The sequence below is a fragment of the Neovison vison genome, chromosome 4 (genome assembly GCF_020171115.1).
Source record: "Neovison vison isolate M4711 chromosome 4, ASM_NN_V1, whole genome shotgun sequence".
In the NCBI taxonomy this organism is placed as follows: Eukaryota; Metazoa; Chordata; class Mammalia; order Carnivora; family Mustelidae; genus Neogale; species Neogale vison.
Genome location: NC_058094.1, coordinates 52,919,375 through 52,933,195, shown reverse-complemented (window position 1 = coordinate 52,933,195; position 13,821 = coordinate 52,919,375). Strand labels below are relative to the sequence as shown.

The 13,821-nt window shown below is 39.7% G+C and overlaps 1 protein-coding gene across 2 annotated transcripts in view; it reads right to left on the bottom strand.

Annotated features, from left to right (window-relative positions):
- SNX16 (sorting nexin 16) overlaps window positions 1–2,800 on the bottom strand; it is a 40,344-nt gene extending 37,544 nt beyond the window's left edge. Inside the window, exons 1-3 of one of the 2 annotated variants that reach the window (XM_044245386.1) lie at window positions 2,652–2,799; window positions 680–927; window positions 453–592 (exon numbers count right to left, since the gene is read on the bottom strand). In XM_044245386.1, the coding sequence (XP_044101321.1) occupies window positions 453–592; window positions 680–827 (288 nt within the window). In that variant the 5' untranslated portion in view covers window positions 828–927; window positions 2,652–2,799. Of the gene's footprint in view, window positions 1–452; window positions 928–2,651 lie in introns of both variants that reach the window. The other variant, XM_044245385.1, reaches the window with a different exon arrangement.
- Window positions 2,801–13,821: the final 11,021 nt, after the last annotated feature.

Sequence of the window (13,821 nt, the reverse complement as noted above, 5' to 3'; positions counted from 1 at the left end):
TACAATGGATAAAAATAAACTGTAGTATATTCACATAAAGGAATACTATCAGTAATAAAAATGAGCTTTTACATGCAAGATTAAGGATGGATCTTACAAACATGATGCTGAAGAGAACACACCCAAAAGAGTACACATTCTGTATTTCCATTTGCATAAAGTAGAAAAATAGGCAAAATAAATGTAGGCTATCATGAGGGTGTGTATTGACTGATAGAGAGCCTGGTTGGGGGTTGCTTTTTGGATCCTGGTAATGTTTTGTTTCTTGATTTGTGTGCTGGTTTCAAGTAAAATGAAGTTTACTACAGCATGACAAAATTTAGAGGTGTAAAACTTACTTGAATTTTATGTTCAAGAAATTTTAAGTACAGGTAACAATTTAACCCAGGTATAGAACACAGGTTAGTCAATTTTTCACTTTCTACTGATCTACAGCAGAAGTCAATACTCACAGTAAATTTAGCTCTTTCTTCCATCACTTCATAACCCAGTATAGTAGGTGTAGAAGGTCTATCTTCTACATATACTGTTTCAGGATTTTGTTCTTCACTTTCTCTTGGTCTAGCAGAATACTCAATGGAAGAATCTGCACCTGTAAATTTAGTCCTAATGAGGGGACTGCTACAGACAGATGAAGTACTATCCATTTGATCGGGTACACTTGTCTGTTTAAAATTACCCATATTTGAGTCCTCTAACTGGCCTTTGGAAGAGTTTGAGCTTGTTGAGATACTCCCAAAAGAAGAACTTCTTTGGTTTCTGTTGGCTGTAAAACTGGAAGCAGAGTTCCCTATGGGCATAGGAACTGGGACATAAGGAGTTGCCATCTTCTTTTCGACTTTGCAATAAACCTGCACAATGCTGAGTCGAAACACTTAGAGAACAACTAATATGAAATCCATTATTTTCTTCTTAGGAATTCACTATCTAAAAATGAGAAAAACATATTGAAAGGTTAGTCTTTAATTTGGAGCATTATCCAAAAAAAACACTATGAATGTTCACATCCATTTCTTTTGATTTTGTGACACTCTATTACTTCATTTGGAATGAAAACACATCTCAGATCACTTCATTTAATCCCAAGATATCATCTCTAAGGATTCCCACTTGCAAGATAAAGAGAGCAGAACTATTCCACACTCTTTTTTGACCATGTCATCCTTTTTAATCCCCACTTTCTTTCCTTGTGATAGATTTCTATAATGTTCATTTGAAACCGATTTCACCTACACAGAAGAATTGGGAACAGGGAGTGGTAAAGACCTTTCTGAAGCTTTATTGTCTACTCTGGTCCTGACAGTTCCACATACAGTACAAGGGGAGGGAAAGAGGAAGAAAAGAAAGGGAGAATTATTCACATTTCCTTTTGATTTAATTAATGAAACCAATCAAAATCAATAAACTAATTACTCAGAGTAATAACTGAACAATAAGCTTAGATGCTACAAGGTAAGTATCAACTGTTCTTAAGGTAACCATTTATTAAACCCAGGACCAAATGTACTTGGGGGAAAAAAAAAAAAGAGTGGCCAAATTAAATTAGTCAAATAAGACCCAAACTTACATTCAATAATATGAAATGATTGAAAGTTAAAATGTTCTTCACAGTTTCCAGATCATCAGTAATCCTGCTATGCCAGAAACTGAGGGAACTTAACAAATCCTTGTGACTCATACGCAGTAATCCCTGTTGTCAAAAGGACTGGTTTATCTTGTCTCAGAATCTCACAGTTACACAATGAAAGGGTTTCCCACTAAGGGTTAAATAATAAATAATAAACTAAGAAACTGCAATAACTACAGACGAAATGACACATAACAAGGGGTTTGCCTATCTTAACTACATCTAGGCAACTCCGCTGTTGAGAAAGGTAGGAAGAGAGCCGCAGGACTTGGAAAGATGCTGAAGTAAGATTTTTAATCTAGCACGTGGCTCTGGGCAACCTTCCTCATCATCAAAGATTCAAGAAACTTGAACTGCTGATTCACTGCTCCTCGGTTCTGCTTGATGGCCTCCCCCAAAAGTAGTAAATAAAAGTCTGAAACCTTACCCTCTCCAAGGCCTGTGGGATAGCCCTGCCCCTTGCCACTCAACTACCTGAGGCCCTGAGGCCGGGGAGAGAGGACGACCATCAATACAATCACCGATGCGCAAAGAAGTGAGCGCTACCCAAACTTCAAGAAAATGTATTGGGATCATTAATAGCGTCTTCACTTTTGCCTTAGCATAGAGATGCTCCATGGGCTAACATAGTCCTACACTGGAAAACCTCGGTCAGGTGTGGTGGCCCGAGCCTAGCAACACGGTAGGAGAGAGAAGTGGGTAGCCAGAGAAAAGTGGAGAAACCCAGGCGCAGCTCGACCCTAGGACTGCCTGGTCCGTACCAGAGCAGGCCACGGGTCTTCGGCTCACTGGACAGAGAAACCCACTGCTCCCGGGGCTCCAAGACGGTGCCACCTCCGCCGCCCGGTGAGAGGCCAGCGCCTCCCACACGCACGGCGGAGTCTGCGGTGGCCTAAGAATGGCCCCGAGGCTCCCGCGGGGCCCCTCCACCCTCCAGTGGAGTCCGCCCGCCGCCCGCCAGCCACCGGGTCGCAGGTGTCACTCGCATGAGCGCCCAGGACAGCGCCCGCTGCGTTCTCCCTACCTCAGCCCACTCCGCGATTCCGTTTGAGCACACTTCCCTGTGACGGTTACATCCGACCCTGCTTAACCGCAGCTTTTCGTCTCCACCCACAGGACCAAGAAGCCTCACGTGACTTTCCGCCCCCAAAGCAGCTGCTCCCAGCCTCTGCCGGGCTCTACCCTGGCCGCCCGGCCCAGGATCCTAGCGAGGTGGAGGGTGGGGCCAAACCCGGCCTTCTCTCCCGGAAGTTACGTCACACAAAAGGCGCTATTCCCGCCTCCTTCGTAACACCCCCCCCCCCCCAGAGGTCGGGACAGGAGTTCCCCGGACGGGGCTCGTTGGCAGCTGGGTTGGATATGGTTTTGTGGTAAGCATCCCACCTTCTCTGCCCTAGCCTTATTTTTGTAAACTAACTTTGAGAAATGGAGGTTAGGACCTCAGTTTGTCGCACAGGTGATCTGAAGATTACAGTCCCGAGAAGGAACTACAGCCAGCATTGGTCCAGGCTCCTGCTTTGCATCATGGGACTTGTAGTCATCACTCACTAGCTTGGGCTGGTTCTAATAGGTTATAGATTGTTTTCTAGAATTAGTAGCGCTTTAAGGGATGACAATCGATTCTAAGAGAGGGAAGATAGAACACTGCACTTAATCTTATTCGCCCTATCATGGAAAGATAATTGAAATTATTGAGGGGTTTTGTGTTTTTACAGTCCAGGGAGCAGTTTTATCTCAAATGATACATGAGGCTTGTTAGACTTGGACATCTGAAGACCTGTAAAGTTATCGGGAAAACTCTTTTTTGATAGTGAAGTACCAAAATTTAGACCAGTTCACAGGGTTGCTTATCATTAGAATTGTGCATCTTGATTTAAAGATTATCCCATGATTTCTAGGCTTTGGAACATTACGAAGACTGGGAAAAATTGATAGCTGTGATTTCAAAATGAGCATAGGAAAAGAATCTGGTTTGTGGCATAATAATGCTTTTTATTGATGGTATTGCCCTTCTTGTGTGATTGAGACATAAAAAGGGAATTCTGTGGAAACAGTAGACTAGAACATGAGTTTTCTGTTCAGAGTTGGCAGTCTTGACCTTGAAGTGGCAGTTGTATCCATGAGTTCTGTAAGTGAATAAGGGTATAGAGAGAAAAGAAAGGAAAAAGATTTGCCTTGGAGTATTTCCTTCACCTGTGGGCAGGGCTGCAGATGGTAGCAAAAGATACTTACAATGAGAAAATCCAAAATCCAAAATCAATCCAAAGCCAAGGTAAATTAAACTTTCAAGAGACAAAAGTGTACAAATACCACAGTTAGGAAGAGGAAGGATCTAGGAAAGCTGAAATTGTCCAAGAACTTCCCACACAAATTATTGAAAGGAACACACAAGATATAGAGACTATATGTATTCTTTATCTTGCAGACTATTGAAAGATTTTCAAAGTTGAGGTATAATTTACATATTACATTACATTAGCTTTAAGTGTGCAACATAGTTATTTGACATTTGTATATATTGAGAAAATGGTCGCTACAATAAATCTAGTTAACATCTGTCACCATACATAGTTCCAGAAGTTTTTTCATGTCATGAGGACATTGATATTTACTTTCTTGCAATTTTCAGATATTCAATCAATACAGTATTATTAACTATAATTGCCATCCTTTACATTATATCCTTGTGATTTACTTATTTTTGAACTAGAAGTTTGTACCTTTCAACCTGTTTATGCATTTTGCTCACCTCCACCTCTGGTAACCATGAATCTGTTCTCTGTATCTATGAGCTTGTTGTTTTGTTTTTTTAAATTCCATATATAAGTTGAAATCATATGATATTTGTCTTTCTTTGACTTATTTCACTTAGCATAATGCTTTCTAGGTCAATCCATGTTGTCACAAATGACAAGATCTCATTCTTTTTTTATGGCTGTGTAATATTCTGTTATATCTATCTACCTATTATCGCTCTCTCATCTTCTTTATCCATTCATCTATTTTTTAAAAAGATTTTATTTATTTATTTATTTGACAGACAAAGATCGCAAGTAGGCAGAGAGGCAGGCAGAGAGAGAGGGGGAAGCAGGCTCCCCACTGAGCAGAGAGCTGGATGCGGGATCTGATCCCAGGACCCTGGGATCATGACCTGATCCAAAGGCAGAGGCTTTAACCCACTGACTCACCCAGGCACCCCTAACCATTCATCTATTAATAGACATTTAAATGTGTTTCCAAATCTTGGCTATTGTAAATAATGGTGCAGTGAGCATGGGAGTGTGTATATGGTATGTTTTTGTTTTTTGTTGTTTGTTTCAAATTTTTATTTACATTCTAGTTAGTTAACATATAGTGCAATATTGGTTTCTGGAATAGAAGTAAGTGATACATCACTACATACACACCCACTGCTCATCACAAGTGCCCTCCTTAATACCCATTCCCCATCTTGCCCATCCCTTCTACCTCCCTCCAGCAACACTCAATTTGTTCTCTATCTTTAAAAGTCTCTTATGATTTGCTTCCCTCTTTTTTTCCTTCTCATATGTTCATCTCTCTTGTTAAATTCCATATATGAGTAAAATCATAGCGTATTTTTCTTTCTCTGACTTCGCTTAGAATATTACTACCTAGTTCCATCCATTTGTTTGCAAATGGCAAGATTTCATTCTTGTTGATAGTTGAGTAGTATTCCTGTGTGTGTGTGTGTGTGTGTGTGTATACACCACATCTTCTTTATCCATTCATCCGTTGATGAACATTCGGACTCTTTCTATTGCGTGTTCTCCGCCCGCAGAGAAGCACGACACACTGATGTTAAGAGCTCTTTATTTCAGCGTACCTTCTTCTACACTCTCTGGAGGAAAATCCCCCGCCTTCAGCGAGCACCCTAGTAATAAAGGCTGTGCGAACCAATCAGGGAGAGGTACATGTGAAAAGCGCGTGGACAGTATATTGAAGCTTATGGGGGCATGCAGGGATCACGCAGTGAGCACACTCTTTTCAAGCCAATGAGAGCGATTTCCTTAATGGACGACACTTATTTGTCTCCTAAACCGCTCGTATTGGCATGTCACCAGCCGCCATCTTGGCTTATACTTCCGTTCCGGGTCCCGGGCACCCCGACATCTTTCCATAATTTAGCTATTGTTAATGCTGCCATAAATATTAGGGTTTGCATACCCCTTTGAATCTGTATTTTTGTATTATTCGGGTAAATACCTAGTGGTGCAATTGCTGAGTGGTAGGGTAGTTCTGTTTTCCATTCATGAGGAACCTCCATACTGTTTTCCAGAATGAAAGAACTTTTTTTAATGAAAAAAAAATTTCCAGTAGCAGAAGAGCTCTGGTCTGAGAATTATGAATCTGCCACCAATTTGAGTTAGTGTTTTTGTTTTCTTTGGATAAATACCCAGAAGTGGAATTTTTGGATTATATGGTAATTCTATTTTTAATTTTTTTAGGAACCTACATACTGTTTTCCATAGTGGCTGCATTCTCACCAACAGTACGTGAAAGTTCCCTTTCTCCACATCCTCACCAACACTTGTTATTTCTTATCTTTTTTAAAAAATGATACATGAGTATAGTTTAATTTAATTTAACTTTTTTTAAGTAATCTCTATGTCCAGTGTGGGGTTCGAACTCACAACTCCAAAATCAAGAGTTGTATTCCCTAGTGACTGAGCAGCCAGGCACCCCTATTTCTTGTCTTTTGGATAATAACCAGTCTGACAAGTGTGAGGTGATAATCTCATTGTGTGTGTTTTTTTTTTAATTTAAGTTTTTATTTAAACTCCAGTTAGTTAACATGTACTGTAATATTAGTTTCAGTTATATAATACAGTGATTCAATACTTCAATGTAACACCTGGAGCTCATCACAAGTATACTCCTTAATCCCCATCACCTATTTAACCCATCCCCCCCAACCCCTGCAGTCATTGTGGTTTTGATTTGCATTTCTCTGAAGATACCGTTGAGTATTTTTCCATATGCCTGTTGGCCATCCATATGTCGTCTTTGGAAAAATGTCTGTTTAGATCCTCTGCCCAATTGTTGTTACTGAATTGTGTGAGGTCTTTATATATTTTGGATGTTAATACCTTATCAGTTCCCACATGATTTGCAAATATTTTCTCCCATTCAGTAGGTTGCCTTTTCATTTTATAGATAATTTACTTTGCTCTGCAGAAGGTTTTTAGTTTGATATAATCCCACTTGTTTGATCTTGCTTCTGTTGCCTTTGCTTTTGAGGCTGGATCCAAAAAAATCATTGCCAAGACTCATGTCAAGGAGTTTCCCACCTATGTTTTCTTTGAGGAGTTTTATGGTTTCAGGTTTTACATTCAAGTCTTTAATCTCTCCTGAGTTAATTTTTGTGTATGGTGTAAAGATACACCATAGTTTTATTTTTGTACATATGGTTGTCCAGTTTTTCCAACACCATTTATTGAAGAGACCATCCTTTCCCCATTTTATATTCTTGGTTTGTCATAAATTAGTTGACCATGTATGTATGGGTTTACTTTTGGGTTCCTGAATGTCTTTAATAATCAAGAAAGTATATCCTGTGGTTGTCAGAGTGAAAGTTACATTTTGACAGAGCATATGTAATGGCTAGTCTCTATGCAATATTTTAGTTAATTTTGGATGACTCTATATAGTACACACAATCAAATGAAATTGTGTACATTTTAATTTGTAGAGTAACAGACCATTTTTCAGTCCTTTGTTTATTTTAATTTTATATAAAATATATACATCGACTAGGATGTTTTGAGCCCACTCTAGGAACAATTTTATACAATGAAATATAGATATTGGTAATGGAGGGTGAAAGGTTTAGGAAGAGAGGGAAGAATGGTATAAAAAAACAAAACCAGGGGGCGCCTGGGTGGCTCAGTGAGTTGAAGCCTCTGCCTTCGGCTCAGGTCATGATCCCACTGGGATCAGCCCCACATCGGGCTCTCTGCTCCGCAGGGAGCCTGCTTCCTCCTCTCTCTCTCTCTGCCTGCCTCTCTGCCTACTTGTGATTTCTCTCTCTGTGTCAAATAAATAAAATCTTTAAAAAAAACAAAAACAAAAACAAAAACCCAGCAGAAAAAAATATGTACATAGGCAGACATCTCTTGAGGTGGCTTCCTGGAGTCCCACATTTGCCCCTTCTCTGGAACTGGTCTGTCTGCTATAAGGCTGGGCCCCTAATATGTTAGTCTGATAACAAATGTTTTTTGTCATAGTTAATTGTTCTTAAGGAGGACATTTGACTTAAATCATATCCAAAGGATGCTGTCTCCTAGGAATTAAAAGAGGTGGGAGGAAGATACAGACTGGAAGTCACTTGAGGTGAAGTCAGATAAAGGAAATTTTGTGGTAAGTGGGTCAAAAAAGTGAAGTCAGATAGAGGAAATTTTGTGGTAAGTGGGTCAAAAAAGTGGGTCACTGGAGTTGATCTGGTCATTCCCCATTCTTCACTTTTACTTGGAGTTCATGAGATACCCTAGTGTACTTTCAATAGATTTGGTTTTTGTTTAAACCTAGCCAGAGTTGGTTCTTCCTATAAATAAAAGTGTTAACTACTACAGCAAGTTAGAAGGAGGCCTGGTTTTTTAAACTTCATATTCAGTTTATGAAGTTTAAAAGCAGATAAAATACAAACAATTCCTTCTCAGTGATTTATAATGCCTAAATTAATATAAAAAACAACTCCTGTTCAGTTATTATTTTGGTATACTTTCATGGCTTTCCTAATTTGTGTATGTTGTTTTCCATAGGTGGTGTTTCTGTGATTTCATGTTCAGGCTCTGTAATCTGCTTACTCCTATTTTCTCACTGTCATGAAATTGTAAGGGTCCAGAGAAGAACCACAAGTGACCTATACTTAAAATAACAGGTGGTGATCAAAGTAACAGGGGAATACTGACAGCCAACTTTATTGCAATTAACCTATGAGCTTTGCAATCTCCTTGATCTGTGGTAGGAATTATATGGCATATATAATGGTACAGAGAAGACACTGTTCAGGATCCCTACCATTGATACATTCGTGAATTCCACTCACCAAATTACGTAAGGAAAATTTCAAAAGCATATGTGGAAATCTTGAGGGAAATGTAACAGATCAAATTCCCTCACAAAATCACTAGATCTTAATTACAGCTTTAGAACTGAAAGAAACTAAAGAGATCATGGAGATAAGCCTCTATTTTAAAGCTAAGACTACTGAGGAAAACAGAAGCTTAAAAATCTGCCTATAATCACAAAGCTAATGAATCCTGGAGTACTCAACAAGTAAGCTGCTCATCACATAATAAGACACCCTTTTCTGAGCACATTTTTTTTTTAAAGATTTTATTTATTTATTTGAGAGTGAGCACGAGAGGGGGAGAAGGTCAGAGAGAGGGAGAAGCATCCCCCCCTCCCGCCCCAGTGGAGCTGGTGGCCTGATGTTGGACTTGATCCCAGGACTCGGTGATCATGACCTGAGCCCGAGGCAGTTGCCCAACCAACTGACCGAGCCACCCAGGCACCCCCCACTGAGCACTTCTACATTCTTATGTCCTAATGTCTTTAAGCCTCTCAGCTGAGTCTTATCTCTGGTACATTCTCAAGTACGTTGGATACCTGGGAAGTTTTCTTGGATTTTATGCATGAGAAGGCCTACATTGGGCCTTTAATTGTTGGTCGGAATTGAGTAAATAAAGGTCACACCAGGGAGGGTCAAAGACTTGAGAGAGGACATAGTAGAGTGTAGGGTGTTGTCTCTTCATTAAGGAGACTAGCCTCAATGGGTTGAAAGGTATGTAGCTGGAAGTAGAAAGATGAGCTCCTACTCCTTCCTCAAATTGTCTCAGATGCAGTCTCACCAGTAATGTCTATTTGATAAAAGGAAATCCCCTCCTCAATGATCCTTTTGTATTTGATATGTGAATGGAAGCAGTCATCACATTATATAGCACACTTATTTATGTGTGCAGCATAAAGGTCGGGATCCTATAGACATTGATGTGCTGACTGTACCTTACATTGTACCTGAATAAAGCAAGTACTTCAAGTATAGTCACGTATAGTCCCCATAATTACTATTTTTTTTTAAGATTTTATTTATTTATTTGACAGAAATCACAAGTAGATGGAGAGGCAGACAGAGAGAGAGAGGGGGAAGCAGGCTCCCCGCTGAGCAGAGAGCCCGATGCGGGACTCGATCCCAGGACCCTGAGATCACGACCCGGGCGGAAGGCAGCGGCTTAACCCACTGAGCCACCCAGGCGCCCCTAACTATTTTTTTATGCCTGACTCACTTATTCATATTTCCTATAAATCCCTTTAGACATTTGTTTTTTCAACTCCTAGTTTAGAAAACAAAATTGAATTCTTTGAGTCAGCCTGTGAGACCCTTCATGAACTGACTTTTATCTAGTTTTATAGTCTATTTCCTCTAGTTTAATTAATTAATCAACTAACCAGCTATTTATTGAGTACCTATCACATGCAATGAAACTCACTGAACAGCCATATCAATTATTTCCCATTCTGAACTCTTCATTTTCTCTCCTGCTAGTATTTGTTGTCACTTTTGCCTGGGAGTTATCCTACTTCTCTCATCCCATTTTGAGTCCCAGCTCTAGGTGACCTCCATTTTTGTCTTAATCCCTTTCAACCATATCTTCACCGTTCCTTCTATAAGCTTCTGCTGTAGCCATCCTCATATTAGATGTGGTTGTCCTTGTGTGTCTGCCTTCTTGACTAGAACACATGTTTCTTGAGGCAGAGATCATGTTATTTTCTTCTTCACTGGTTGGCAGAAACTCTGGCATATGTGAGGTCAAACTGAATGAATAAATGAATGAAAAGTTGTGAATAAAGTTTTGTTTTGTGTGTTTTTTTTTTGATCAGCTTGGTGGCTTAATGTAAACAAACAAAAATTACATACATATTCTCAGTGGAATTTGGTTTCAAAGAAGTAACACTTGCTCTATGAAACAAAATGAAGCTGCTCTGGTTAAGAGAAAAGATTCTTTCATTTGTTCACAATAATTTCTAAACTGTTGGACTAGATAAGTGATTTCAAAGGTCCACTTAAGATCTAGTGTCTTATAAATTTATGTGTATCATTTGAAATCTGAAGTGGATAACGGAATGAATATCACAGACTGGTTAGCAATGATAAGATCTATAAAAGGCATTAGGCTGAGCAAAAATAAAATGGAAAAAAAAGAAAAACCTAAACTACTGAAATTAAACAGACCAATGGATGGATATTATTGTACATTTAAGTCTTTGTCTTAATTAAATTTGAGATATGCTCCAACTCCTTGTATAAACATGGGAAAAAAAATTCTGTTTTCTGAAGTTCGGGCGCCAGGTCTCAGCATCTCAGTGTATAAGAGATCGTCCTAAGAAAACTATAGTTTTCGGAGGAAAAGTAAAGCTCTGGAAGAATTAGCAAGTCTAATACATCAGCACCAGGATTTGTGCTCATTCGTACTAATTTTTTTAGGTGAACATCACACCTCTTCACCCTTTTCAGGGCTGAAATCATCTGGGCTATGTCTGGTCTTTTGTTTGGATTACTTCCAAATTTTCTTCATCTGTCATGTGCAACAATAATAGTTTTTCCTAAGAGTGTTCTTGTGAAAAATAGAAAGTCATCATGCTTCTTAAGTGCTTAGTACGGTGCCTGGTAAAATGAATAATAGCTATTATTATCTCTTGAGCCAACTAGATAGCTTAAAATGATAGACAATATTAATAACATCACATATAGATATTTGCTGAATGAATGAACAGCAGTTAACTATGGGTAGAGAACTGCACTACTGATTTTATGTGCATTAATTTATTTAATCCTCAGTAATCCCATGAAACAGGTACTGTGATTATAATTGATACTTTACAGATTGCATCTCTGAGAGGCTGATTAGCTTGTCCTTTTTATATGGAAAGTTATTCTCTGAGAGGTTAGCTTGTTTGGCAAGGTTGGGACTCATGCTCAGTTCTATCTGTCTCCAAAGTCCATGTTCACATTTCTATTCTACCATACATCCTCTGTCATTGTGGTGCGTGGAGCCTTGACCCTCTAAGAACCACGCTTGCCAAGACATTGGTTGAAAACAAGGTCTTTGGGTTTAGTTTCAGAAGCTTCTGCTCCTGGGTTCTTCATCCCATTTAACACTATTGTAGCTAGCTTAGTTTCATTTCTTTTTTTCTGTCTCTTTGCTCATTACCTAATTCTAGTAAAATTTATGCATCTTAGCGTCGACTCAAAATCATTGATCTTGATAAACTGATGTTCTGTGCCTGTTCAGTCCTCAGCTTCTCTCCTGTCTTTCTGATTTGCTCTTTGGTATTGATTCCTGTGTTTCACTTCTTTCATTTTCCTTGTCGAAAGACTGGGTAAACCAGAGGGATTGGGAAGGAGTCAACCAGATGAAGTATATGTCTGGGAGGGGAGGGTTGGGGGAGGTGGTGAGAAGTGTAGTTGGGAAAAGGAGTGCCCCAGACAGAAAAAGTAGGGAGGGTTTTATATAGAGACTATGTAATAATGAGAGACTGAGTTGTTTGACTTGAAATAAAGATTTATAGATATAAAGTTTTAATTTTTATGTGGTATTAAATAGCCTCAACTCTGTGGGGAGTCAGATACTCATACTCATTGAACAAGTATTTGTTGAATGCCTACCATATGTGCCTACCATTGTTGTTGTCCTAAGGCTACAGGAATTCATCAGGAACAATCTCTGCAAAGCCACTTTCTCCTGGAGTTCACATTCTGGTGAATGTTTGTGTGGGCACAGACAATAAACATAATAAGAAATAAGTTTTAAGAATTTAGCTAGATTTATATTCTTTGAAGAACATAAAAGAGAATAATATCATCAGAGCGTTTGGGCTGGGGGAAGTGCAGCAATTATACATTGAGGTATCAAATCAGACTTCTCTGAGAATGTGTCTTAACTGCTGAGATTGGAATGTCTAGAAGAAAACAACCTTGAAAAAATTGGGTGGCAGAGGATTCCAGGAAACCTGCCTCACGTGTTCAGTAGGAGGAAAAAGGAAACTAGTTAGCAAAAGTGCTCCCTTTTCCTCCTTCTCAGAGCTCCAGTTCCAGGAAATAAGATGTCAGATGTTTCTTCCATCACATGTGTGATCCACATGTCTCCGAGACACAAGATTTTAACACGAACACCTAAGTCTTGCTCATTTCAAATTCCCTCTTCATTTTAAGGAATTCTAGTCTCTTGTAAAATTTCCTTTCCTGCCTAACCTTAGAGTCCTCAAGGGATATTGTCTATGCTCCAGGGAATCTGTTCTGATTATTGTTCCCTGTCACCATTGCTGGATGAGCTGCTGTCACTGCTTTTGCCGCCAGCTGAATCATGCTTGCCTTGACAGCTCTACACCATCCTTTCCACTCACAGAGATTAATTCAGTGTCTCTTGAGTCCAGATCTTCGTACCACGAAAACAAACTGGAGGTCTTCCAGTAATGCTGTCTGCCTCTGTTGGACTGGGAACCCATAGGGCAGCAGTCTGCCGCCAAATGCAATGGGGAACTTTTCTTTCACTTTTGCTTGAATCCCGGAGTATTACAGAATTTGGTGAGCAAGCCTTTTCAGTTTTGTTCATGAAGTCTCTTTTCCCCGGGAAAAGCCACCATGTGGGTGGCTGAGCTGGCAGAAGCTCCTATAATAGCTCTGTCTGCAGTGGACCTTAGTGGTTGCCAACTATCTGAATCTCTTTCTGTGTCTATGGATTTTCTGCTTTATGTATGTAGGTGAGAGTTCAGAACACACTTCCCACTGTGAAATTCCAAATTGCCAGATAATCTGCTTTCTCAGCCTCCCTTGCAGCTAAGGTATAGTTGTATGCTCCTGGCATTACTAAGCATGTGAATCCTTTCTCCGGCCTTCCGTGTTGGTTCTGTTCAGGGTACAGGGTCTAGTGCTCGGTGGTCACAGCTTCCTTGTAAGCCTAGTTTTATGCTTTGGTCTTGGGCCGTTTTCTTAGCTGTCCTAAGCTTCCCAGATATTCTGGGAGCTGTTAGTCTGTCTTTAAAATGTCTTTATTCTTAAATTGGATGGAGCACTTCTGGCAGCTTGCCACATAGGGAAGTGAAGAGAAGGGCCAAAAGAAGGGCCAAGAAAAAGGAAAGACTTAATTCCTAGGCTGGGGAGAAATACTCTCTTC